The sequence below is a fragment of the Ovis aries genome, chromosome 2 (assembly GCF_016772045.2).
Source record: "Ovis aries strain OAR_USU_Benz2616 breed Rambouillet chromosome 2, ARS-UI_Ramb_v3.0, whole genome shotgun sequence".
Lineage (NCBI taxonomy): Eukaryota > Metazoa > Chordata > Mammalia > Artiodactyla > Bovidae > Ovis > Ovis aries.
Genome location: NC_056055.1, coordinates 50,866,651 through 50,893,706, shown reverse-complemented (window position 1 = coordinate 50,893,706; position 27,056 = coordinate 50,866,651). Strand labels below are relative to the sequence as shown.

The following is a 27,056-nucleotide window of genomic DNA, read 5'->3' as shown; positions in this document are numbered from 1 at the left end:
TGGATCAATGAAGAACTGTTTTAGCTACAAAGTTATGAGGTGGAGTCACTAAGAGTCAAGGTAGCATGCTAAATGTTCTACCAAGAAAAAGACTAAGAGACTAACCTACTACAAAAAGGAAAGTGCTAGTAACCATAACCCAACCACAAGAGAAGACCAAATAGAAAGGACTTAAAAAAAACAAAACAACAAAACTTTATTCCAAACAGAAATACCAAAAGAAGCACATTAACTCTGAAACATTTAACAGATTTCATTTAAACTAATATAGTCACAAAACTCAAAATATCAAACAAAACCAGCTTTGTGTGCTTAACCACTTTTAATAATGAAACTTTAAAAAAGGAAACATAGAGACTCCCCCCACAATTTGGGAGCCATTTAGGCAAGCATATATTCAGTATTAGGCAAAAGGGCAGCATTAAAAACTAAAAATCCTCAAATTTAAGGAGAATGCCTATTCAAGTCTTTGATACTCATTTGTAAGCACATGAGAAAACAGATTATTTTCAAAGCATCAAGTCTGAGTGCTTACCGTTTCTTTAAGTGATCACCACTGCGCCTCCACTCTGACTGCACACCCTCACACAACAGTGCTTCATCGACACACTGTGTAGTCTCGGTCAGTACGACTGGCTTACCGCGAAGGCCTCCAGGACCACCGTCGTCGTCGTCGTAAGGTCTGTATTGCCTTATGACTGAGTATCTCCATGTTACCAAGCTAGGGGATTTCAGGTCTCCAAAGCTGATTATATACACACAGTTCCGTTTCATTGCACAGTTCACAATATATAGCAGGTGATTATATGTAATATTGACTATTGAGACAAAAAAGCACCGACTATCTCCAACCACGAAAGAAATGAAGACACACTTGCCACCATACAGAGGCTGTGTTTACTCTGTAGTGCAGTCCTGAGGGCTCATACCACTCTACAGGTGTTTGTATAGAATCTATACTGTATTCTTGGTAGCATCAGAATGAAGTATAGGAGGCAAGACCTGAACTGCTGTGCTGTGCTCTGAGCTGTCTGCACCACATATGTAACAGAAAGGCCACTTTTAAAGCTTTTCAGATAAAAGTCATTCAATCATTACTTGCCTTTTCAAAATTATTACCATTCTAATTCACACTGAAGGTAAAAAGAAGTTAGAATCTCTTACTTACTAATAACACATTTTGACTTCTTTTAAATTTCAGACAAAGCTGTTGGCTACCACAAGTTCTGTTGAGTTTTCTGTCAAATTTAAGAAACTACAGGACAACACAAAACCATCCCTGGTAATGTATTTGCAGTTTGGTCTTCAAAAGCTGTAAAAAGTGACAAAGAAATCAATAAAGTGAGTTAAATCCATTAAAAAATATTTATTGTTTTTAAATGCCACGTTTGAGATAGCAGAAACCAAAGCAGCCTTCCAGTTCTCACTTCACTTCTATTTCACAAAAGTGCTTTAGAATTTAGATTTCTATCACCTACATGGAGTGTATAGGCAAAAGGAAGCCCTGTAGAACTGAACGCCAGTAGAGTCCACCCACAGGGCCAGGGCGGGACCCCAGGCTGACTCACCCACCACATGCTGAGCACCCAGATATGCCCGAGAGCGCAGGACACACAAGAGAACGAGAGGTTCAGGCACCATGGTGCCTTTGCCGCCCATCCCTGAAATTCAATCTGTTTTAAATCCTGACTCTGTTCCATAGGCCAAAAGATGCTGCTCTCATTTATTTGGTGTTAAATACTTATTTTCTCAAATCCTTATACCTGTACCTCAGTTTGTAGAATAAACTGCCATTTCCAGCACAACATTCCCAAAGAGCCTCTGTAAAGCTGGTGAGCTTCACTACCAGCTGGCAAACACTTGAAGACGCCCCCAATCCTTCACAGCTAGAAGGATGGCGGTCCTGACCAGCCATCCTGCACTGGGAGGTAAACACCTTTTTGGACTGCCTGTCCAGGAACTGAGTAAACTATCATTTGAGGCCCTGATTTTATTTTGGTCAGCATGTGCACATATTCACATGCAATTATCTAGAATGATGAAAGACTGCTAATAAAAACTAGGTGCTCTGCCCATGTCAAATGCTAGAAAGCAATCTTCACTACATCATACTTACAGATGTGGAGTTTTTAAAAGCTGATAAACCATTTTTCTAGGATATCTGGTATGTTTTACTAGTTATTCAATACCAACGGAAAGAACCACTTTGCTTTTTTATCTGGAAGAAAATATTTTAAAATCCGATTCCTTTGACAAGCAAAGTTTTGTCTGTTAGGTAAGGGATAAACTATGCTACCCAGCTATCACCAACTTCTAGAATTTAAAATATTTCAAATATCTTTATTTAGGCCTTATCCTCTCAAACTGACTTACTATTTAAATGATAAAATGGTAAAACTGAGTTCCCAAAATGTAAAGATCCTAACAGAAGTTTCTATTTTCAAGAGTAAAATAAAAAAGACAGCTTAACACTGTGGGTGAAAGTTATCCTGAGTTTTTTCCCCTCCTTCTCTGGAACACTTAGAAACTAGGGAAAAAAAAAAAAAATCTGAGGTCTTATTATTTAATAGACTTCCAAAATACAATGGAAGCACTTTTGTTGTTTTTTAAAGGGAGTTTCAAGAGAATAGGATACTTGAAAATGACAAACTAATACTGAAAGGAAAAATTAAAAAAAAACTTCAAAGTTCTTCACTAAGTTGGGAAAAACAATTCAAAGAAGTTGAGCTTAACAGAGCTAGATCTGAAATACAATTACAGGTTTCCCCTGCATTCCCATGGAACCTTTTCTAAGTTGAAATGGCATAGAGTGAAGAAGCAATTACTTTTTGTAAAAGAAAAAAATCATCTTTTGGTTAGTGAAAACAGGTACTAATGTAGGTCTTATCTAAAAGCGAAGTGGCATAAAGGAAACTCTGGAAAAGTGGGGGATACCTGCAATATGAAACTTAATGGGATGAAACAAAATCAACAAAATTTAAGTCTCCAGATCTTTTGGCAATGAAATAAGTGAAATATAAAAATATTTTGGAAAGGTTTAAAGTCACGTTCAGAACTACGGAGAAAACTTTCAACCCTAGAAAGCAAACCTTAGCATGCTTGAGTCTACCATGTCTAGACAAATAACTCAGATAATGACCATCACAAGAGGTGCTTAGTTTCAAAATAAATACAAGCAATTTATCATGAAAAGCCTACACATAATAAACTGTTTTTCTTCTCTGTTCTGCTCCACTGTTCTACCATGTACATGCTTAAGTTCACAAAAACTACCCTTTGCGTCTCCTTCTAAGAGCAGAGAAGCAAGAAATGGAGTAATAGAAGTTAAGTTTGAGAATTCATGGGACCCTAAGAGCCTTTTCTCTGGCTGGCCATGGCCACTTATGTTTCAGTACAGAAGACTTCTGGAAAAGAGAATCACACCTTGGCTGTTTGTTTCCTTATCAAAAGCTATCAGAGACAGCTAGTAATAAGGCAACTAGCCTAAAGGTCTCAGATAATGATTTTAAAAATCCCACCCTGCTCAAAAAAATACCTTTAAAATTTCCTAATGAAACCTTTTATTCTGAATTTGTTGGGGTTTAAGGAAAATAGCTTTGCCTAGAACTCACTGTGCCCTGGATTTATGACACCAATTTATAAGGCCAAATTGCATCCATCTTAGGTCTATTCAGTTGACAAATGGCACTGAACCAATTTCTTTCATATAATCTTTAACAAGAACTCATAAGTCGCATTAATTATGCCCCAAGAGATGAGGGACCGATGGTAATTCAGATGTGCACCTCGGAAAAGATTTGTCAGTTTCCTGTCCCGTTCTAGCCAGATTTTTTGGAAAACCTTGGGGAAAGACTGAAATTCCCCACCAATTTGAGACTGCATGCGAGTTTTTACAACATTAACTGGAAAAAACAAGATTCCCAACATGGCACCCAACAGGCCTCCACAGATAAAATCATTGACCAAATGAGCACTGTGAGTCGTTGCTGTAGGCAGGTGCTCCTTTATGGGACCTCGAAGGCCAAAAAAAAGGACATTGCTAAATCCGTTACGGAAGAGAACGGGCACCAAGCCTCGATAATACTCTCGAATTCCATGGCATTTCAGTGCCTTGAAAGCCTGGTAAGTGTTTGTAAATTTGTCATGATGCCTGTGATCCTGAAGCAATGTTTGGACTCTTTCCAGTGGAGTGAAAATTGCTTCTGTTGTCCCTGCAAGGACTGCGGCCATGCTGCGGGTTGCAAACTCTGGCGTACTGATATGCTTACGGAGAAGGCAAGATAAATCCTCATACAGACCAAACATAAGTGCCAGTGTGGTTGTCTTCTGCATTAATGGGGGGAGGATTCCGCGATACAAGTTTCGAAATCCGTCCCTCCTCAACTGAAGTATCGCATCCCGGGTTTTGATTCCATACAGCTGTTGCCGAAAGAGGACCTTCTGGATGGGAAATGTGATTGCTATGTTGTTGAATGCTGCACAGCAGCCACACAGGTAATGCTTCATTTCACTAACGCTTGCAATATGAGGTGCTATATCTTGCTTTGAAGATGTTAGGATTGGGGGCCTCTTTTCATGAGCTTCTGAATCCATCATGTTGCTTAAGATCTTTCTCCGCCACAAAGGACTTTTTTAACCTACAAACAACAAAATGATAACAGGTAAACCTTTATATACAGTACTAAACATATGAAAAATTCCCCTAATCCTTCCTCCAATTTTTGGACTCTATTACATTTGGCGGGGCGAGGGGAGTGGGGGGGCTGGCGGCCTGAGGCCCTTTCAGCAGTCCAGGGGGTCCTCCCTTTTCCAGCTACATATCTGCGTGAGGCTGGATTTTCTGCATATATTTCAACCAAACCAATTTACCACAACAGATCAAATGCAGAGGTAGACATGAGATGCCACTGATGTTTTAAGCCAGACATTAAAGAGACTTACAAAACTGTAAAACATATTTCTCATTAATTTTTTGGGAGGGAAAATGATTATTTTTCACAAAAATGTGTTGCTTATGTTAACATGTATATGGGTTTATTACTATTATTCTAAAATGGATTAACAAATATTTTAAAATTTTGTTTTTATTTCTAAGACCATGAATATTAATCCATACAAATAAAGGCTCTTTGCGGGGGCGGGGGGGGGAGTGGTCCACAAAAATTTTTTACGTTTGTAAAATGACCAAAAAATCTGAGAACCACTGGACTAGATCATATACAATGCCTGAACTACATAATGGCACATGCTATTATCCTGAAACAGATTCAAAGGGCTCTTGTAAGTAATAAAATAACAAGACACACATTCAATCATTCTGTTTGCTAACACTTACTTAGTATCTACTGATCTACTGTAAACTGGGTCCTCTGCTAAGTGCTAGAGATTCAAAGACAAGGAACTTGCAATCTAACAGAGGACTGCCAAGGTAGACAATCACTTCAGTGTAATACCTTCTATGATAATATCTACCGTGGGAACACAGGTAAGGCACAGCAAGTATATACTTTGTGAAAGACAGCCTGCAGGTATATACTGTATACTATTTTCACATGTAATTCTCAAAAATAACTCCACAAACATTACATTCCCAGTTTTACAAATGAAAAACCAATATCCCCTTCATCCAAGATACAGTTAGTAACTGGTGGAGCTGGCATCTTGAAATGAAGTCTGCCTCCAGAGTGCATGTTCCTGTTGTCACACCACAGATGGCAGTGACTTTGGTGGGCTGTCCTGGGACAGACTGGCTGTACCAGACCATGCTGAAAAAGATCTGAAGCCTAAATACATAGGCATAGCCCACTGAATAGAATGAAGGCACGGTCCTACCCTTGGAATACATACGCTTTCCAAAAAAAGACAGATTACTCCTTGCCAGTCATCTACAACGTAATTAAAAACAAGCAAAGGACTTGAACAGACATTTCTCCAAAGGTATACAAAATGACCAACAGACATACAAAAAGATGCTCAACATCACTTATTGTCAGAGAAATGCAAATGAAGACCTCATACTCATTAGGACAGCTGCTTTTAAAAAAGAAAAGAAAAGAACAAATGTTTAGTGGGGATATAAAATGGTGCAACCACTATGGAAAACAGTATGGCAGTTCTTCAAAAAATTAAAAACAGAACCACCATATGATACCATCACCAATCCTACTTCTGGGAACACACCCAAAAGAGTTCCTCACAGGGTTCCCAAGAGATTTCTGCACATTGAAGTTCACAGAACTATTCACAGAGCCAAGAGGTGAAAGCAACCCCAGTGTCTGAATGCATAAACAAAATGTGGTATACACACACAACAGAATATTATATAGCCTTAAAAAGGAAGGGAATCCTGTTACACACTACAACATGAATCAACTGTGAGGGTAAGGGGAAATAAACCAGTTATAAAAGGACAAATAACCACACGATTCCACTTACATGAGCATCTAAAGTAGTCAAATTCATAGAGATGAAAAGCGGAATGAATGGTGGTTACCAGAGGCTGGGGGAGGTGGGAACAGAGTTATATTGTTCACTAATGTGTACAGTTTCAGTTCTGCAAGATGAAAAACTTCTGGAGATCTGTTTTATAACAATGTAAATATACTTAATGTTACTGAATTTATACTTAAAATTGGTTAAGATGGTAAATCTTAGGATACATTTTTTTTTTTTTAAACCACATACCTAGAAAAGAATACATATAAGGGGTTCAATTATAAGTAATTACAAGAATAAAATAGGCCACATAAACCATCTAGGTCTTTGACATATGACCAAAATAAAACCACCCCCCTTCCCAAACAAATGTATTGTTCTTCCCTCCCCACACCACACACATGCTGCTGTAAACTGCTAACCATTCAGGACAGAAGATGTTAAAGAGAAATGTCATCACGTGAAGGTGGAGCAGTGTGCACAGTGAGGTGCAGAATCTGAAAGCATATGTTCAGCTCCCATGTGCAACAGCCACAGACACGGGACAGAAAATACAGCACACACCTACACAACTCTAACGTTCCTTCTAGAAATATAGCCTAGGGAAATAGTTATTAACAGAAGAGGTACACAAAGACTCAACTACAGGACAATTACAACAGTGCTCTTAACAGGAATACAGAGTCAAAATCAAAATGTGGAACAGAAAGGCACGCACTGCATAGATGAAGACGCAGCCAACTGACAGGATGCCACACAGGTACTAAAAATACAGGAGTGTTTACATTTAAGGCTCAGTTTATTCATTTGAATTTTTAATGGTGTTAATGAAGTGTTGGATAGCAGTGAGTCCTTCTTTTGATCAATAAAGTATCACAGAAAAAATAAAAAATAAGGGAGAATACTTTTATTGACATGGCACAATCACATTTTAATTAATATATTTAGATAAGAAATAGAAAAGCCAAAATTAGTTTTATATTTTCTGATTTCATAGTAATGCTATATTTTCCTTTTCTGTCTTTTTCAAGTTGAATTAGTTGGCAACAGTGATAAATCTAAAGGTCTAGTCAGGAGGACAAAAGGCCAACAGTGGCAGAGGGACATGACAAAGCTCCCAAGTGACCAAAGGCAAACTGCTGTGCCTCCTTGAGGCTGCCTCCACACGTGTGCCCAGCCATGGCTGCCCACCCTCGCTCTGGGCAGAAGTCAGCTGCAGAGCACAGCAACCAGATCCCAGGAGTTTGCTGGGGACACAGCGAGTTCTGAACTTGTTCTTCAGTTTGCTTCATTCAGACTCGCATGACATCATCATCAAGATGGTATTTTCATTTACTTCTGTTAGGAATTTCTTCTTCTTTGCCTGCTTTTACACTGGTCTCCTCAGTCTATTAAGAGATTTTATTTTAATTCAACCAATTTGTTCAACTCCTGTAATGTTCAGAGGTTAGGGATAAAAACGACCTTGGCCTCAGGGGAGACCCGCCATGCAAATGACCGGATTGCAGTGTGGTAAATGCCGCCACAGGAACGTGTGCAAGGCACAAGGCCACAGAAGAAGGGGCCGTTAATCAGCCATCTGGAGGGAAAGACGGGGGGCTGTGACTTCTGGGCAGGGCTCTGGAGGGTGAATAGGACTCTGGTTGTACGTAAGGGTGAAGCACATTTTGGCCAAAGGCAGGCTAAGATGGAGGCCCCGTATCAAAGGAGCAGCTGCATCACACTCCTTAGGAGTGTGCCTGGCTGGAGCTTACTGTGGAGGGAGATGGATGAGTGGCAGTCAGTGACACAAAAGCTGCATTACCAGAGACCCTCATGATGATCCCAAGACCCTCTGATGCTACTGTTTTTTTTTAACCTTTCTCATGTGAAGCCAACAGAAACAAACTCTTTTCCTTAGGCATGTTATACCAAGATCTGTGTGCCCTTCTCCCAGAAGACAGACTATATGAAAAAGAAAATGTGACATCTATATACTCGAGCCCAATGGCTGTTTGCAGTTGGAGCTGACTTGCTATCACATTTCTATTAGAAAAGATAAACATGCCCTCAGTTGAGAAAAATTATGCCTGAAAACCACTGCAGGCTCAGTGGACTGGAGCCTGCCAGGCTCCTCTGTCTATGGAATTCTCCAGGCAAGAATACTGGCACGGGCTGCCATTTCCTTCTCCAAGGAAAGCCTGCCCCAAAGAAGGTAATAAAAGGAGTCAGGAGCTCTTCTCCCTGCTGTCACCTGGTCACACCTGTAAAACGAGACAGCGCCAGGGCCCTAACTTTTCACTGTTCGCCCCCATCACCAGAGCAGCCACACTACCCCTGGACACCAAAACACTGTGTTCACCTGAACAAATGTCACCTCTGGCAGAGGCTGCAGGACTGGGACTTATCTCTAAATGTTGCTTTGACTATCACGATGGGGAATAAAGGGACGGTAAAAACTGTGGTTGCAGAGGGGGTTGGGAGAGGGATGGAGCAGCAGTTTAGGATTAGCAGATGCAAGCTATTATATAGAGAATGGATAAACAAGGTCATACCATATAGCATAGGAAATTATGCTCAATATCCTGTGATAAGCCACAATGGTAAAAAATATGAAAGAGAATGTATATATACATATATAGATAATGGAAGTACTTTGCTGTAAAGTAGAAAATAACACTGTAAATCAAGCGTACTTCAATAAAATAAACTAAAAAATACACATTTTAAAAAGATATTTAAGAGAAAAATATAAGTGTAATTAATGAAATATACCTATGTCCTCTCCTCGAGGCTCACTGCCCTAGCCCAGGTCCTCTTCAACTCCTGCCTCACCACTGACAAACCCTCCTTACTAGTCAGCCTGACTCTAATCACACACTCCATCCCATCCCCACCAACCTCTCCATCATTTAAAAATCTGCTAACAGCAGCAGATACCCCAGTGTTTTGAATGGTCATATAGTAGTTTATCAAATGGATATATGTAATTTATTCTATCTCCTATTTATGGTCACTGGTTTCTGATTTTTTCCTTTTAAACAATGCTGCAATGGGCAACTTTGTAACTACACCTGGTGAACTCTCGCAAGTTTATCTGTAGGATAAAATCTTTAGAATGGACTGCTGGCTCAAACTGCAGTACATTTTAATTTGAAAGCTATGCCAAATTGCCCCCAGAAATCTTACCGTGATTTATATTTCCATTAAGTGTATGCGAGTTCCCAGTTTCCCTACCATTTCCAACACCACGTATTAAACAGTAATTTCCGCCCATCTGATTGGTGAGAAAAAACTTGTCACTGAAATTTTTTTATCAAAATTGAGCATTTTTCATATTTATTGACCATTTGAATTTCTTTTACTGTAAAATTTCACATTAACCATTTTTCGGAAGGCATTTTGTTTTGTTAATTTGTATGATTTCTTCGTATCTGAAGAAAATCAATCCTAGTTACATTAACCAAGTTGTGGCAAATACTTTCTCCACTTTGTATCATTTTTGTGATACTGAAGTTCCTAATATGGATATGACATCTACTGATTCTGGTTTCTAGGTTTTGTGTGCCCCACAGAAGGCCTTCACTATTCTTGAAGTATAAACATGGATTATAAGTAATCCACACTTCCTTCTACAACTTCTGTGGTTTTCATTTACCACTTTCATTTAAGTTTCCAGGTAAAGTTGAGTGTATTTTTGTCATATTCCTCCCCAAAATCTTGGTATTTCATAGAAGTGACTTTATAAATTTAAATAACTGTCACTTTCTCTTAAATTGAACCTTGAAAAAAAAAAAAACAACTGTACAAGGATGTGCTTTCTTCCTATTTACTTTCAGAAACCTTAGCAGCATTTAAAATTTTGTTCACAGATCTTGAAATTTCTCATGACCAGGTATTTTACCTTTTTAGTCCCTATTATGAAAGAGTTATTTTCTTCCAATTAATTTTCTGCTCTTTGTCTGCGTATGAAATAGTTACCAGTTTCTGTGTATTAAGGTTAAAGGCGGCCAACAGCCTCTATTTCTCAGTTTTTTGTGGTGGATCTGCTCGTTTCCACTACCTAAAATATCAAATAACTTTGCCTTCTCCTTTACAGTATGCATCTTTCTTATCAGATTGGCATGTACCTGCTGAACAAAACTGAACTATGGTAATAGTAAACGTCCTTACACTCTGACATTTGTGAGAACTCCAGTATGTGAAGCATGACGCTGGCTTTTGGTTTGAGGAACATGAAGTTCTTATCATCTGACTGTGTATAACCCAAGTCCTAGCAGTTTCAAGTTTATGTGGGGAAACAAGTCATCATGATACAAAAATATTCACTGATCAACTAGACCATATAAAATTTGTTCCCACTCAAGTAATCCGTTTACCATCTCTCCCTGCCCATCTTTAGGACTGGGCTGCAAACATGAACTGCAGAATATTACACAATTTCATCTGACAAATTACACTGTAACCCCCAACACTTCACTCTGCATTCATTCTAAGAATTAGTATATCTACAATGATAATTTAAGCCCCTGCCCTCTGCCATGTACTAGGAAATTTGTTTCCCATTAAAAATGGATTCCATTTTTCTAGCACTCAGTTCAGTCACTCAGTCATGTTACTCCTTGCAAGCCCATGGACTATAGCATGCCAGGCTTCCTTGTCCATCACCAACTCCCAGAGCCTACTCAAACTCATGTTCATCATGTCAGTGAAGCCGTCCAACCATCTCATCCTCTGCTGTCCCCTTCTCCTCCTGCCTTCAGTCTTTCCCAGCATCAGGGTCTTTTCTGATCAGTCGGTTCTTCGCATCAGGTAGCCAAAGGATTGGAGTTTCAGCTTCAGCATCAGTCCTTCCAATGAATATTCAGGACTGATTTCCTTTAGGATGGACTGGATGGATCTTCCTGCAGTCCAAAGGACTCTCAAGAGTCTTCTCCAACATCACAGTTCAAAAGCATCAATTCTTCGGCGCTCAGCTTTCTTATAGTCCAACTCTCACATCCATACATGACCAAAGGAAAACCATAGCTTTGACTAGATGGACCTCTGTTGGTAATATCTCTGCTTTTGAATATGCTGTCTAGGTTGGTCATAGCTTTTCTTCCGAAGAGCAAGCATCTTTTAATTTCATGGCTGCAATCACCACCTGCAGTGATTTTGGAGCCCAAAAAAATAAAGTCTGACACTGTTTCCACTCTTTCCCCATCTATTTGCCATGAAGTGATGGGACTGGATGCCATCATCTTAGTTTTCTGAATGTTTTAAGCCAACTTTTTTACTCTCCTCTTTCATCAAGAGGCTCTTTAGTTCTTCTTTGCTTTCTGCCATAAGGATGGTGTCATCTGCATATCTGAGGTTACTGATATTTCTCCTAGCAATCTTGATTCCAGCCTGTGCTTCATCCAGCCCAGCATTTCGCATGGTGTACTACGCATATGTTAAATAAGGAGGGTGACAATATACAGCCTTCACGTACTCCTTTCCTGACTTGGAACCAGTCTGTCGTTCCATATCCAGTTCTGTTGCTTCTTGACCTATATACAGATTTCTCAAGAGGCAGGTCAGGTGGTCTGGTATTCACATTTCTGGAAGAATTTTCCAGTTTGTAGTGATCCACACAGTCAAAGGCTTTGACGTAGTCAATAAAGCAAAAGGAGACGTTTTTCTGGAACGCTCTTCTGTTTTGATGATCCAGCAGATGTTGGTGATTTGATCTCTGGTTCCTCTGCCTTTTCTAAATCCAGCTTGAACATCTGGAAGTTCACAGTTCACATACTGTTGAAGCCTGGCTTGGAGAATTTTAAGCATTACTCTGCTAGTGTGTGAGACGAGAGGACTTGTGCGGTAGTAGGAACATTCTTTGGCATTGCCTTTCTTTGGGACTGGAATGACAATTGACCTTTCCCAGTCCTGTGGCCACTGTTGCGTCTTCCAGATTTGCTGGCATGTTGAGTGCAGCACTTTCACAGCATCAGCTTTTAGGATCTGAAATAACTCAACTGGAATTCCATCAGCTCCACTAGTTTTGTTTGTAGTGATGCTTCCTAGGGCCCACTTGCTTCATATTCCAGGATGTTTGGCTCTACCATCATGGTTACCTGAATCATGAAGATCTTTTTTGCATAGTCATTCTGTGTATTCTGGCCACCCCTTCTTAATCTTCTGCTTGTTAGGTCCATACCATTTCTATCCTTTATTGTATTCATCTTTGCATGAAATGTTCCCTTGGTATCTAATTTTCTTGAAGAGATCTCTGGTCTTTCCCATTCTATTGTTTTTATTTCTTTGCACTGATCGCTGAAGAATGCTTTCTTATCTCTCCTTGCTATTCTTTGGAACTCTGCATTAAAAAGGGTATATCTTTCCTTTTCTCCTTTGCCTTTCACTTCTCTCCTTTTCTCAGCTATTTGTAAGGCGTCCTCAGACAACCATCTTGCCTTTCTGCATTTCTTTTTCTTGGGGACAGTCTTGATCACTGCCTCCTGTACAATGTCATGAACCTCCATTCATAGCTCTTCAGGCACTCTATCAGGTCTACTCACTCCCTTGAAGGTATCTGTCACTTCCACTGTATAATCGTAAGGGCTCTGATTCAGGTCACACCTGAATAGTCTAGTGGTTTTCCCTACTTTCTTCAAGTCTGAATTTGGCAATAAGGAGTTCATGATCTGAGCCACAGTCAGCCCCTGGTCTTGTTTTTGCTGACTGTATAGAGCTTCTCCATCTTTGGCTGCAAAGAATATAATCAATTTGATTTCGATGTTGACTATCTAGTGATGTCAATGTTTAGAGTCTTCTCTTGTGTTGTTGGAAGAGGGTAGTTACTATGACCAGTGTGTTCTCTTGGCAAAACTGTTTGCCTTTGACCTGCTTCGTTTTGTACTCAAAGGGCAAATTTGCCTGTTACTCCAGGTAGCTCTTGACTTTCTACTTTAGCATTCCAGTCCCCTATAAAAAAAAGGACATCTTTTTTGGGTGTTAGTTCTAGAAGGTCTTGTAGATCTTCATAGAACCTTTCAACTTCACCCTCTTCAGCATTACTGGTTGGGGCACAGACTTGGATTACTGTGATACTGAATGGTTTACCTTGGAAATGGACAAAAATCATTCTGTCGTTTTTGAGATTGCATCCAAGTACTGCATTTTGGACTCTTGGTGACTATGATAGCTACTCCATTTCTTCTAAGGGATTCTTTTCCACAGTACTAGATATAATGGTCATCTGAGTTAAGTTCACCCATTCCAGTCCATTAGTTCACTGATTTCTAAAATGTCGATGTTCACTCTTGCCATCTCCTGTTTGACCACTTCCAATTTGCCTTGATTCATGGACCTAACATTCCAGGTTCCTATGCAATATTTCTCTTTACAGCATCAGACTTTACTTCTATTACCCATCACATCCACAACTGGGTGTTGTTTTTGTTTTGGCCACTAATAATCATCTAATAAGGGCCTCTTAGTTTTTTCAAACATGAGAAGGGAATACACATTTATTCCTGTTTTATGATCACCTCCATTTTTTTCCACCACCACTACGCTAGGAATCTATCTTGAACTCTGGTCAGTTGCTTTCAGGAAGCTACTGAGAGGATCCTATGGACCCTGGAGACAGAGCCAGTGTAACATTTAACAGGTACAGATAACTGCCTGGGTTCCTGCGTTCAAATCCTGGTTGAACTATGTACATACTGTATGACTTTCAGCAAGTTACTTCATGTCCCTATGGCTTAGTTTCCTTGTTTATAAAATAAGAATGCTATCTACCTCACAGGCCAGCCAATTAATTGAATAAATACATAGGAAGCACCCAGGGAAGTAATCTATAGCACAACAGATGGCTCAACAAGGATAAAGTGCTATTGTTCTTTTCTGATGTCTTTGTTTCATATATACTTTAGTGCACTGCTTGACAATTATCACCCTTGCAATCCTGCTTGGCCATAGTGAAATATTCCTTTAATGTACCACTACAGTTTGCCAATATGTTAAAATTTCACATCATTATCCATAACATACTGAGTTTCCGATTTCAGTACTACCTTCGTGTAAAGTTCAGATGTCAGCGTTCCATTCCCTTTGTGAAAGAATTCTGTCATTTTTCCTTCTTTAAGCTGGTGCACAGTTTAAATCTTATCATAATTATCTTTTTCTTGAAAGTTGAAAGAATTCACCTGAAACACCATCTGGGCCCGGTGTTTTGGGGGCGAGCAGCTTTACAAAGACCTTCTCAATTTCTTCCATTGTTACTGCTCTGTTAGGTTCTTTCCAGAGTCAACTGTGATAACTGGATTTCCCTAGACAGAACAAAAAAAGTCTGATTTATTTAGTTTTATAAAGCACTTATTATTTAAAAGAACACTCTTAATCTTGTGTGTCTACATTCCTTTTTTTCTTGAGCAGGGTAGCCAGTTTACCTAATTCACATTGCTCTCATCACAGCACAGAACCAGTTGTTAAATTTACCAATTTTACTATGTTTCAGTTTTCAAAAATGTTGTTTTTCTTCTTTATCATCTTATTTCTCCTGCTCTGGGTTTATGTTCTTCTAATTTCTTAAAGGGAATTTTCTTATTTTTATGTAGTCTTTGTTTCATAATTTTAGTGTTCAAGGCTATGTATTTTGCTTTAAGCAAAACCTTTACTATTAGTTTTTAAGCCATTCCATGGAGAGTTTTGATCTAATTGGTGGTTACCTTACCATCTGTATTATCTCCTGTTCTTCACCACAGTGGCTTTGATTTGGGATGATATGCACCCTTTCCAGAGTCCAGGCCTGTTTAGGGTTTGTGCATCACAGCATATCTTTAATTTATGCTCAGGAGAAGAATCTTTCTTGTGTAGGAAAGATCCTACATGGATGAACCCTGATATCTGACAACTACCCTCCAGTCTGAACAGGTTCAACGACAAAAACACCCTGAGGCTGACCTTCATCAGTGGGAGAACAAAGCAGCAGCAAGCAGCCAAGTTCACCAAGTCCACTGCTAAGTCTTTTGACCACAGTGGGACACTGGTCATGGATGTACACAAGCCTGAAGTATCCAGGCTCCAAAACAGTCTCGCCACAGAAAGAAAATAAAACACAGACTTTTCAAAGTGGCCATCTTTCTGCCGGATCATACTGAGATACAGAGTGAGGGGGAAAGAAACTGAGGTCTTAAAATGAAGCCAGAAATGTTAAAATGTCCCTGTTTTGTTCTGAACTTTTAGTCCATCCAGGAGAAACAGGATTTTCCAGCACAGATATAAGAAACTGCAGATCTGGTATCTAGCTGGGGCCTCCCTGACCTGCTGATTGCACTATTTCGACTTTTTTTCTGGAAAAGCACTTTTGATAAAAGCTGTATCCACTTCCTCCTTCACACCAAAAGTAATTTATATAGTGCTGGCATTGTGCTGTGGAGTATTTGAAGACTTAATTTTAAACCTGTTAGCCTGTTTCTGACTGTGCTAACTCCCCTTTCAACAGAGGCCTCCCTTGATTTAGGATATGATCTGCATGCACGACAGCTGTCCTTCACACACAACTTTTCCAGGTAGGCATAAATCTGGCTTTGGGAGAACTGGGAAAAAACAACACAGTTTTTTAATTTGTTTAAAACAGATCTTCTGTTACATTTTGCGCTCTTAACGAACTAAAGGCGTCAACAGCATTTTTAGTTAAAGAAAATCTGTCCTATAGACGCTTGAGAAGTTTGCCAGGGCACAGAGTTTGATAATTATTAATCCATCAGTCTTCTATATCCTTTCTTCTTATCGTTTCAGCTGTCAGACATGAGTTCAAACTCTTACTAGTACTACACTTGTCAATCTAAGATTAACCAATATTTTAAAAACAACTTAGCACAGAAATACTTTATATCCATGTAATGCTTTGCTATTCTTCAGTTTCAGGAATAACCAATGTTAAAATCAACAAAAACATCCAGATTCATGTATGTTATTATGCCATTAACACAGTGACAATTTGTAAATGTAAAAAAATTTCATTTTTACATACAAAACACATAACAATCTAAATTATAAAGTCACAACCTACAAGCTATTTAACAATATACATCCTTGATAACACAAACCAAGATACTTGTACACCTGAACAACAAAATTTTGTTCATGTTCACTCTTACTTACTGGAATGGTACTTGCATTACGTTACAAAATTTTGCAAATGAAAGTACTTCAACTAGTTTTGTCATGACTCTTTGGGTCTGTTATTAAACAAACAGAAAACTGTGGCTAACAGAAGCCAGTCATTTCTTAAGGACTACTGTACTGAATTATTTTAAGAAATCTGAAGAACATGTGTACATTTAGGGTTTCAGATTTTTAAAAAATAAGCCTGGCCTTAGGAAAAAGGAATATAATGAAATCTTTCCAGACGTCATAGATTTACAGCTTTTCCCCTCATTTCATCCTACACACCAGGATAGTGTGAACAGGTTCTCAATTTAGCAACAGAAGGAAGGCTAGTGTGCAGGATATTCTTCTGTAGCAAAATTTAAAATTTTGTATGTTTATCTAGAGTGTGAACATGACTAAGTTTCTTTGCTAAACTGATCTGTATATTTAAATTCTTTAACACAAATAATTCTTTGCAATTTATTGCAAAACTTATTTGCCATAATTTTACATTTGTTTCCTACCTAAAACACTCAACCTATGTCAACATTAGGAAACAAAGTTAATTAAGCTGACTTTCATTAAACTCCAAGAGTCAATCAAACTTCTGCGGCAGAAGAAAACAGTGTAAAGTCTAAATGCTCACTGTAATTTACAGCCCACGGGATAAGACCGAGATGTGAGCCAGCACAAAGGTCTTTGTGCAAAAACTGGGGAGAAAACAACTGTAATTCTCAAAGGATGTTGACTCCCACAAGTCAGCAGGTCTGAGTCAGCATTCAGAGCAAGATTAATCTGGGTTCTAGTCCTAGTTAGGACACTATCTTGCTACTATAAATACAAAGCAATGTCTATAATTTAAAAATTCCACTTCTCTAGGCTAACTTTAATCTACCAAAGGAGAGACCAGATAAATCCACTGCCTGTTAAAGGTAACAGCTTGTGATCTTTCCCTGGGATGCACTCGAGGTGACTCCAGATCCAAAGCGCCTAACCTGTGCTCTAGAACCACTAGCGGGCCCAACCAGTACTGACATCTTTTGATTTTATGGAATTCTTCAAAACAAGGGCACTACAGAGTTACTTTAAGGGCTTCTGTTTCACTGCTTGCAGGTGGGGATTAAGACCAGATGTGCACAGCTGTAAGTGGCAAAAAAGAAAAGCGTAAATACTGCTGAGGCATCGACACGCTCCACCTAGGTAAGCTACTAGATAAGCTTAGTAATTGGTACAGAGATGTTCAATTCACAACAATGCCCACCCCCACTTCCCTACCATCACGGTAAAAAACCAGCCTAGTACAACGGAGTTTCTCGCAACGCGAAGCAACATGGTGTCGCAGAACAAGCATTGTTTGGCAGGGTAGCTGAACTTACCGCTCCCCTGGCGTCCATTTCCCCGGTCTGTGGTTAAGTGGGAGGGGAGGGGAGTGGACCGGATCTTCCAGGCCTCTCCAGTCCCTGACATTCAACGGAACCAGAGGTCCTGGAACCCCAGGCCCCGCGATAGCAGGGGCCCTTCAGAGGTCCCAGCGCCGCTCTCCCGGGACTCAGGCAAAGCCCGGCCCCTCCCCGCCCAGCTCTCAGGGCTCGCCGGGAGGCACCTCCCCGCCCGGGGCGCGCCCAGATGAACGCAGAGCCTCCTCTGCCGAAAAGGCTCTTCCCAGCAGCCAGACGGCGCCCTCGGCCCGGAAAAGCCCGGTGGCGGGCGGCAGGGCAGGGAGCGTAGAGCTGGCCCCGGCGACTGCGGACCCCACCCGGGATGGCGCGCGCGGGAACAGCGGGGCGCACCGAGGGGAGGCAGCGCGCGCGCGCGCGGAAGGGGGTGGGCGCCGAGCAACCGAGCCAGAGGGCCGGGCAGACGGCCTCCTCAGAGCCTCCTTCGTGCTTCCACTCACGCACTCCACGCGGAGGTCGGGGGAACCCCGTGATTTCCTTTCGCCTGCCTCCCCACTCACCCATCGCCGCGGGCGCCCGGCTTCCACGCCCGGTAGCGGCCCGCCAGCAGGTTGGTGAGCCTGCGAGCCGGCGCAGGCGCAGACCTTGACCGACCCGGAGCTCTGGGCGGAGCGTGACGCGGTCGACGCCGCCGAGCCCGGTCACGTGAGGGAGACGCGGCCGCACCGCCTCTCGGTAATCCCGCGGAGGGTCAGGTGATGCCGCCCAAGTCCTGGCAGCGGTTTGCCGCCGCAGGGCAGGTGTAGGATCACCCATCACACCTGTCGTCAGGCTTTGGGATTCCGCTTGCTGGAATAGCGTACCCTTGGTGTATGGTGGCCTTGCGGTGCCACGAACAGCCAACGCTTTTGCTAGTGCACAGCCTGTGGGAGGACCACTGGGAATCGACAGTTGTGGATGGCAAGCTTGCACGTGGGCCTAGGCCTTCCAAGTCCCCATTTCACTACCCTTTGTATCATTGGTTAGATTTCATCAAATGCTTGGAGTTGCCTTTTGTCAGCTACTGATACTGCAGTTCACAAAACACCTTTAGAATATATAAATGTGTGTGCTCTAAAATAACAGATTATTTAAAAGCCCTGTTTCCTTCAATTTCAGACAACTTGCACGTCTCAGACTCCACTGCACTTGGAGTTAGGAGGCCTAGGTCAAATCATAGCGATCCTGAGCCCCAGACCTCTGAAAAGTAACACCTGCCTTGCATGCATCCCTTGGCCTTTGTAAGAATCACTGGGAATAATGATCTGACTCTTATCAACTGGAAGGCACACAGATGTGAGGGACCGAAGGAATTGGAAAGGTCAGCCTGGGAGCGAGGTCCTCTGGAGGATCATCAAGTATGTGATGGCTTACCAGGTGGCTCGTTGCTAAAGAATCTACCTGCCAATGTAGGAGGTGCAAGAGACACTGGTTCCATCCCTGGGTGAGGAAGGTCCCCTGGTGTATCTCTGGGTCAGGAAGATCCCCTGGAGTAGGAAATGAAAACCCACTCCAGTATTCTTGCCTGGAAAATTCCATGGACAGAGGAGCCTGGTGGGCTACAGTCCATAGGGTCCCAAAAAAGAGTAACACACAACTTAAAACTAAACAATAACAACATGCTCTTTACTTGGGGTTCGTCCAATAAGCAACTCCACTGGAGTGAAACAGGTTGGGTGGCTCTCCCTGGGCATTTCCCCTGAGAGCACTTTGTAGATACTGACTGCTTGAGCTGTATTGGACGAACCCCAATAAGCAACTCCACTGGAGTGAAACAGGGTGGGTGGCTCTCCCTGGGCATTTCCCCTGAGAGCACTTTGTAGATACTGTTTTCTCTTGGGGGAGCTTAGAGTGCAGTGAAGGCTGTAAAAGCAAAAACTCGGAAAATTCAGAAGCATGAGGGGCCTTTCCCCTTAAGAGAGAACCAGGGATGGCTTCATAGAGGAGGCAGTCATCTGGGCCTTGGAGGATGAATGAGTGGAATTTGGACTAGTGAGGAAAGTCATAGCAGAAGGTAAAATTATAAAGGTCAGGTGGTGGGGTCTGATACTGCAAACCTTGACAGTCAGATGCAGGCACCTGGCATCTAACCAGTGTGCAGAGATAGATTTCGGGCTCCACAGATAATGACAAAGCCATTCTGTACCTTGGAATCATTAAAATCAGGCAACAGTTGGGGAAAGGCATTTATGCCAGAATTATGTTTGCCCTGTCTTGTGTGAATTCCTATTCAGATGAATTATTTGAAAAATAAATAAATTAGGCAGGCACCCAGAGTATTCATAGTATAAATAATTCATTTCTGATTAGAATGGAGAGGTTATTCTCCTGTGGTAAAGCCTGAAGAGGAGGCAAAAATGGAAACTAAACACACAGCTCGGTCACAACAGACTCAAAAGAGGGGGGAATCCCCTCAAAAGACGGCAGTGTCGACAGGAACACTCAGGTCTGCAGCTAAGCCAGTCTGTTTCTTTTATGCAGCAGGTCACAGCGCTGGCCTCTCCCCGACCGGTTCTTAGTTCCTTGTCAGAAACCTCCCAGATCCTTAATTGGCTATTCTTGGACATATGAATGTTGAAGGTCAAAAGCCTCTATCATCTGATTCAGGATTCATCATAAAGTTATCCTTTCATTTCTCTGTCCTCATCCACCCATTGTTGTATTCTTTCTTCAGCCTCTTAAAGTGTTCTCTATACCTCCAGCTTCCACAGCATCTGTCAGATAACATCCTCTAACCGAGTGTTTTTTTTTCAGGTTGCAAATAGTAAGCATTTAATGGTTTTCTTTTATTTATTTGGATGATATTTTATGTTATTTTGTCTGATTGGAGAAAGTGAAAGTCGCTCAGTCATGTCCAACTCTTTGCAAGCCCATGGACTGTACAGTCCATGGAAATTTCCAGGCTAGAATACTGGAGTGGGTAGCCTTTCCCTTCAGGGGATCTTCCCAAACCAGGGATCAAACTCAGGTTTCCCGCATAGCAGGTGGATTCTTTACCAGCTGAGCCACAAGGGAAGGCCAAGAATACTGCCCATTTGATGGAGAAGTCATCTCTTTTTCATATTTTTTTCACTTAAAATGTTTTTAAATTGGAGGATAATTGCTTTACAGTGTTGTATTGATTCATGCCATATAACAATGCAAATCAGCTATAAATATGTAGATAAACATATATATTTATAGCTTCCCTCTTGAGCTTCCTTCCCTCATCCTCTTCCACCCCTCTAGGTCGTCACAGGGTGTCAGGCTAGGCCCCCTGTGTCTAACCCAGTTTTGATTATCTCTCAACTCCTCCGCTTCCCTGGTAGCTCAGATGGTAAAGTGTCTGCGGGAGACCCGGGTTCAATTCCTGGGTTGGGAAGATCCCTTGAAGAAGGAAAGGCAATCCACTCCAGCACTCTTGCCTGGAAAATCCCATGGACGGAGGAGCCTGATAGGCCACAGTCCATGGGGTCGCAAAGAGTTGGACACAACTGAACGACTTCACTTTCAGCTTAAAAACTTCTAAGGGCCCCATCTTGTTTCCGCAACAAATCCAAACTCCTTAACTTGGCTCATGGGTTCTTGGTGTCCTGCCCCTTTACTATCTGTCCACCTCATCTCTAGCTTCATTCTGTGCTTCGGCGTTGCGCAGTCTCTCAGTGTGTTGCAAACCCTTGTTTCTTAAACCTTTCTCCCTCTTTCATCATTGACTTTCAGTAGTCAAACATGTTAACCCTTTAAGGCCCTCTGCCTTCTCCCGGGAAAAGCATGTCTTATTAACCTGGGCAGACGTGGTTGCCCTTGCCCTGCCCATCGCACACAGTTTGGGGCGCTTCTAATATCTGTTTATGTGACAATCATTTGTGAAGCTGTCTCCCTTTTCTGCTAGGGCACAGCTGTCTGACGTTTCTGACCCTCCAATTCAGTGCTTGACATAAAGGGTGTTTCCCCAAATGAAATGCTGGTGCAGAGGGTCTGGGTTCTTGGAAAAAGGGCCTTGGGAGTGTTGCCGATGAATCTTTGCTTAAGCACCCTCTACTCCCCCTGCAACCTCCCATTAAAATGCTTTCTATAAACTTGTCTAGTGTGCTTATGGGCCCTTCAGTTCAGTTCAGTTCAGTCGCTCAGTCGTGTCCGACTCTTTGTGACCCCATGAATCGCAGCACGCCAGGCCTCCCTGTCCATCACCAACTCCCGGAGTTCACTCAGACTCATGTTCATCGAGTCCATGATGCCATCCAGCCATCTCATCCTTGGTCATCCCCTTCTTCTCCTGCCCTCAATCCCTCCCCGCATCAGAGTCTTTTCCAATGAGTCAACTCTTCTCATGAGGTGGCCAAAGTACTGGAGTTTCAGCTTTAGCATCATTCCTTCCAAAGAAATCCCAGGGTTGATCTCCTTCAGAATGGACTGGTTGGATCTCCTTGCAGCCCAAAGGACTCTCAAGAGTCTTCTCCAACACCACAGTTCAAAAGCATCAATTCTGCGGCGCTCAGCCTTCTTCACAGTCCAACTCTCACATCCATACATGACTACTGGAAAACCATAGCCTTGACTAGTATGTCCACAAAAATGGCTTTATGCAAGCTGTCATCAGTGATGCCTTGGCTACCTGGAGAGGCTCTGCACAGATATGGTCACCAGCTCTGTCCCTAGCAAGGGGTCAGTGACTTTTCTTTCCCTTTCTGGCCACTCCCCTACACATCCCCAGGCTCCAGCCGCAGGCCAGCCACTTCTGGGTCCCTTCCCTGAACTTTCACCTCCCTGCATTCTTTGACTTGTCTTAGAACCACGTACATTTTGTCCTTTGCTCCTCAAAGGCTCTGCCTGCTTCATGACAAAGTTGTATTCACCCGTCACTGCTCAGCTTATGCAGAGGCTTCTTGCTGCTCTTTCTGACCTCACTACCTGACATAGAGCTCCCTCACAGGGCTATCCTTTGTGACTTGTATGCATTTTACAGATCAAAAAGTTAGATCCTAGCAGATGCACTATGAAATCAGAATTTCCAGGGGAGAGGCTTGTTGGCCTCTCTAGCTCAAACACAAGCCTCAGGTGGTTCTTTTTAGACACGTCAGAGAAACAACAGCTCTAAACTGATATTCTGACGCATAATAGTAACTTAAAGTTTGAAAATTTTAGTAACCTAAAGTTTGAATTCCCCAATGGCAGGGCTCAGGAATGCAGCCCAGAGAGGAAATTGGGGTTTAGTCTTAACAAGAAATGAGCAGGGCTTGAAACAGACATATTGAAACAAACACTGTGAATGTCCATAGAAGAATGAAAATGCCCTAGTTACAATCAGGGAAGGCTACCTGGAAGAGATGACCCACAAAACATAACTAGGACTTAAAACAAGGTGGGCTCCAGAAAAAGCATGGGACAGGAAGGAGTGTGTAAGGAAGGAGACAGCAGGCTTCTCATTCTTCTTGACCTCATCCCTGTCCCCCAGCTTTGCTTTTCTCCCAGTCACATCTCCAAGCAGAGCCTATGGTCCCTGGTAGCCCTCAGAGCTCAGAACATTGTTGACCTTGGGGTGGGATCCTGGGACACCTTACTTTGTATCCAAGTGACACATATTTGTGAAATACAAACACATTTCTATCTGGCAAGGGCTGAGTCAATAAAACAACATCAAACATTTGCACAACAGTCTTTGAGTTTTCCAAGCAGTGACGCGATAGCTATCCCCTCTGGTTTTCATGTGATTTGTGTACGCAGGGAAGTCCTGTGACCTGCTTAAGTTTAGTAGGTATCAAGAGGTGAGGCTGGGCGGCACCACCTCCCACCATCTTTGAGAACAGAAGCACTGTTGAGTAACTTGCACCTGGCACTTGGGGAAGAATCTATGGATGGTGAGCTGCAGAGCAGCAGGGAGACTGGCCCTTCACCCAGGACGCTCTAATCATAAGACACCTGAGTAGCTTGTTACCAACACAGGCTCCTCGTGCCCTCAAGGCCTACTGGCTCAAACTCTCCCAAAAGAAGGGCTTACTGCTGCTGCTGCTGCTGCTAAGTCGTTTTAGTCGTGTCCGACTCTGTGCGACCCCATAGATGGCAGCCCACCAGGCTCCCCTATCCCTGGGATTCTCCAGGCAAGAACACTGGAGTGGGTTGCCATTTCCTTTTCCAATGCATGAAAGTGACAAGTGAAAGTGAAGTCGCTCAGTTGTGTCTGTCTTAGCGACCCCATGGACTGCAGCCCACTAGGCTCCTCCGTCCGTGGGATTTTTCAGGCAAGAGTACTGGAGTGGGGTGCCATTGCCTTCTCCGAAAGAAGGGCTTAGGAATTTGTAATTTACAAGAGGCCTGGGTGAACTATATGACGAGGCAAAGGTGGGACCCACTGAAGCAGATGTCGCAGGTTGCAAGATCAGCAGACCCAGGTTTGAGTCCTAGACCTACAGGCCTACAGCCTGGTGTGTGCACAACGTGAAGGGCACACACAGTACACCCCCCATATATGGGAAGTTTTATCATTGTTATGTCATTGAACAAATACTTATCAAGCACCTACTATGTGTCAGGAGCTCTCCTCGACTTCTGCTTGTGTGGAGTCCACATTCTAGTGGGTAGAGACAGATAAATAATGGACATAATATATGTTTAATAAACAGTCAAGACACTGCATGGATTTGATACTTAAACAGCAAAGACAATAAATGGATGTGCTAACTATTTAAATGGTAAACACAACAGCTGCTTATTATTTAAATAATATAGTATGGTAGCATTAATTTAAATACACAAAGATGGGACAGCAGAAGACGCAGAGGTAGGGGAATGAAGAGAGCAATTCTGGACTTCAGTCCGGACAGGAAAATGATCTTGAGCACTGATCCTTCGTGATGTTCAGTAGTGCTGGGGCACTTTTAATTTGTAAAGTGGACTCCTCTGTCACCTCCTACAGGAAGCCTTCCTATAACCCCAGATCCTCTTTCCTTTGAAATTCTGTGGCTGTAATGAATGCTGCCTTTGCTGAAAACACACCTTGTTCTCATCCTAGCTGATGCTGTCTGTAGGTTGACGAAAGCTAAGACATGTGAACGGTGTTTATCCAACATTGCGTGTAATCTTTGCAGTAACCCCGTGAGGTCACTTCTCATGCCACTTTACAGTGGAGAAAATGGAAGCTTTTTACACGTTGCTCAGGTCACACAGCTGGCAAGCACAAGAGCCTGGGCTTTAGTTTCTGTCTGTGTAACAGGCCAGTCGACTTGGAGCTGCCTTCCCTTCCCGCTGAGACTGGCTGCGATGCTGAAGATAACCACATGAGGGCGCCAAAACCACACTGGTGACTTCCTGCCACCCAGCCAGATCATGGTCCCTTCAAAATTGTCCCCCAAAGCCAGAGATGATACTAGTAAACGCAGGCTGGGACACTCCCACTCAGGAGGGAGCAAGAGAGAAGGAATTGGCTCACAAACTGTCCTAGAAAAACCCCCACCCCTACCCCAGTCTTCCCAGAGCTGCTACACCAGCCAAGGTTAACACTCTGAGCTGGCCACCCTCAAACACCCGTGGCATGTGGAGATGGACTCGCTGTGTGGCTCTGAGCGGCCTCCTATCCCTCTGTGAACCTCAGTCTCTGGCCCTTGATGCTGGTCCCTGTGCAGAGAGGCAGGGAGGCAGGCGTCAGTTCGCCCACCATTTTCTGTCGACTAGTTAAGGAACATGTTACCTGGGCTCACCTTGCTCCTGCTCACCAGCTCTTTCCAGGTCCTGTTTTATCCTCAATATTTGTTAAACTGAACCAAAACAGAAATTTAAAAACTCCCCCAAACATGAAATAGGCATTTAGAAGTGACCACCAGAGACATTTTCTCCTCTCTTCAGGAAATATCCCTGGTTTCAGAGCACTGGGGTTTGCCAGTGTTGGGCCCGGGGACATGCCAGGGCTTTGCCCTCCCTTGAACATGGGCCTCCCACCGCAAGCCCTGCGTGTGTGTGGTGGGGAGGGGTGTGCTCTGATGGGCTCAGGAGTTGGACCTGGGGATTGGAATATGGAATCAAGGCCTGAGACCTGGGGGAGCAGGGGACAGAGGGCCACAACCTTGGGAGGGAGGGAGAGGTAGGGAGTTCCCGAGGGCCAGGTGGGGGTGGGGCTCCACTCCAGAGCAGGCTTCCAGGCGAGCTGGGGTGGGAGGTGCGGGGTGGGGAGGTCCCTGGCCTCCTCAGGTGACCCGTGAGGGAGGAAGGAGCTCGGGCTGCAGACCTTCTAGGCCTCCGCGTCTCAGGCTGCGTAAGGACGTCATCACGATCATGACCCGGGAACAAACAATGGGAGACTGAATGCCAGTCGTATCCTACCTGCCTCTCCTGGAATGCAAAAAGTGTGAGTGCTAGTCGCTCAGTTGTGTCCGACTCTGTGACCCCACGGGTTGTAGCCCGCCAGGCTCCTCTATCCATGAAATTCTCTAAGTGAGAATACCGGAGTGGGTTCCTATTCCCTTTTCCAGGTGCTCTTCCTGACCCATGGATCAAACCCAGGTCTCTCGCATTGCAGGCAGGTTCTTGACTGCCCGAGTTACCAGGGAAGCCCTCAGCGGGCCAGCATCTCTCAGTCTTCAGGAAGACCAAGAATGGCTTCCTGCTACGAGTGATGAACGCCCCTGTCCTTGCCTCCACAGGATGAAGCCCTCAGAGGCCCAGAGGCCTCGCCATCTCCTACTATGCAGGCTGCGCTACACTGTGACCCCCACCTGTTACCTCTGCTGGGATTACCAGGCTTTCAGGCTCATCCTCCAAGGCACGACTTTTCCTGACTGCTGCAAACAGACTCAATCGCCCGGCATCTGCCCCCCACCCCCAGCCCACCTCTACTGCGTCACGTGTAGTTGCCTGTTTTCCCCCACACTGGACGCTTCCTGAGGGCAGGGGTTGGGTTCTGTTCTCTGTAGCCACCAGGCCCAAGGACTCAACAAATGTTTGCTGAACAAATTAATTTGTTTTCACTTAACGAGCTCATTAGGGCTCTAGCTTCCTCCTAATTAGGAAGCAAGAAGTTTCCTTTTTTTCCTGTAACGATCCATCTTTGGGGAATGATGGCAGAACTTCAACTTCGGCAAGAAGAAGGCAATCAAACTAGACCCCCGGCACACG

The 27,056-nt window shown here is 43.1% G+C and overlaps 1 protein-coding gene and 1 long non-coding RNA gene across 9 annotated transcripts; one reads left to right on the top strand and one right to left on the bottom strand.

Moving 5' to 3' along the window:
* Positions 1–171: 171 nt before the first annotated feature.
* On the bottom strand, positions 172–18,584 carry SLC25A51 (solute carrier family 25 member 51). 8 transcript variants are annotated; one of them, XM_060409287.1, is made up of 4 exons: positions 18,494–18,584; positions 15,116–15,980; positions 14,589–14,711; positions 172–4,637 (listed from the first exon to the last, which is right to left on the bottom strand). In XM_060409287.1, exon 4 carries the CDS (start codon positions 4,594–4,596, stop codon positions 3,703–3,705), a length of 894 nt encoding a protein of 297 aa, XP_060265270.1. In that variant the 5' UTR covers positions 4,597–4,637; positions 14,589–14,711; positions 15,116–15,980; positions 18,494–18,584; the 3' UTR covers positions 172–3,702. The 8 variants fall into 8 exon arrangements, 6 of the variants coding, with proteins under 6 accessions (XP_060265270.1, XP_060265271.1, XP_060265269.1 ...); XR_009599199.1 differs by lacking the exon at positions 15,116–15,980 and having other exon boundaries at positions 14,457–14,711; positions 17,913–18,584; XR_009599198.1 differs by lacking the exon at positions 15,116–15,980 and having other exon boundaries at positions 14,457–14,711.
* LOC132659163 (uncharacterized) lies at positions 17,647–26,894 on the top strand. The gene is made up of 2 exons (XR_009599201.1): positions 17,647–17,736; positions 26,585–26,894. It is a non-coding gene; the product is annotated as an uncharacterized LOC132659163 (long non-coding RNA).
* Positions 26,895–27,056: the final 162 nt, after the last annotated feature.

Excerpts from the sequence above, each read along its gene's own strand:
- SLC25A51 (XM_060409288.1), bottom strand. The coding sequence starts at position 4,596 with ATGATGGATTCAGAAGCTCATGAAAAGAGGCCCCCAATCCTAACATCT.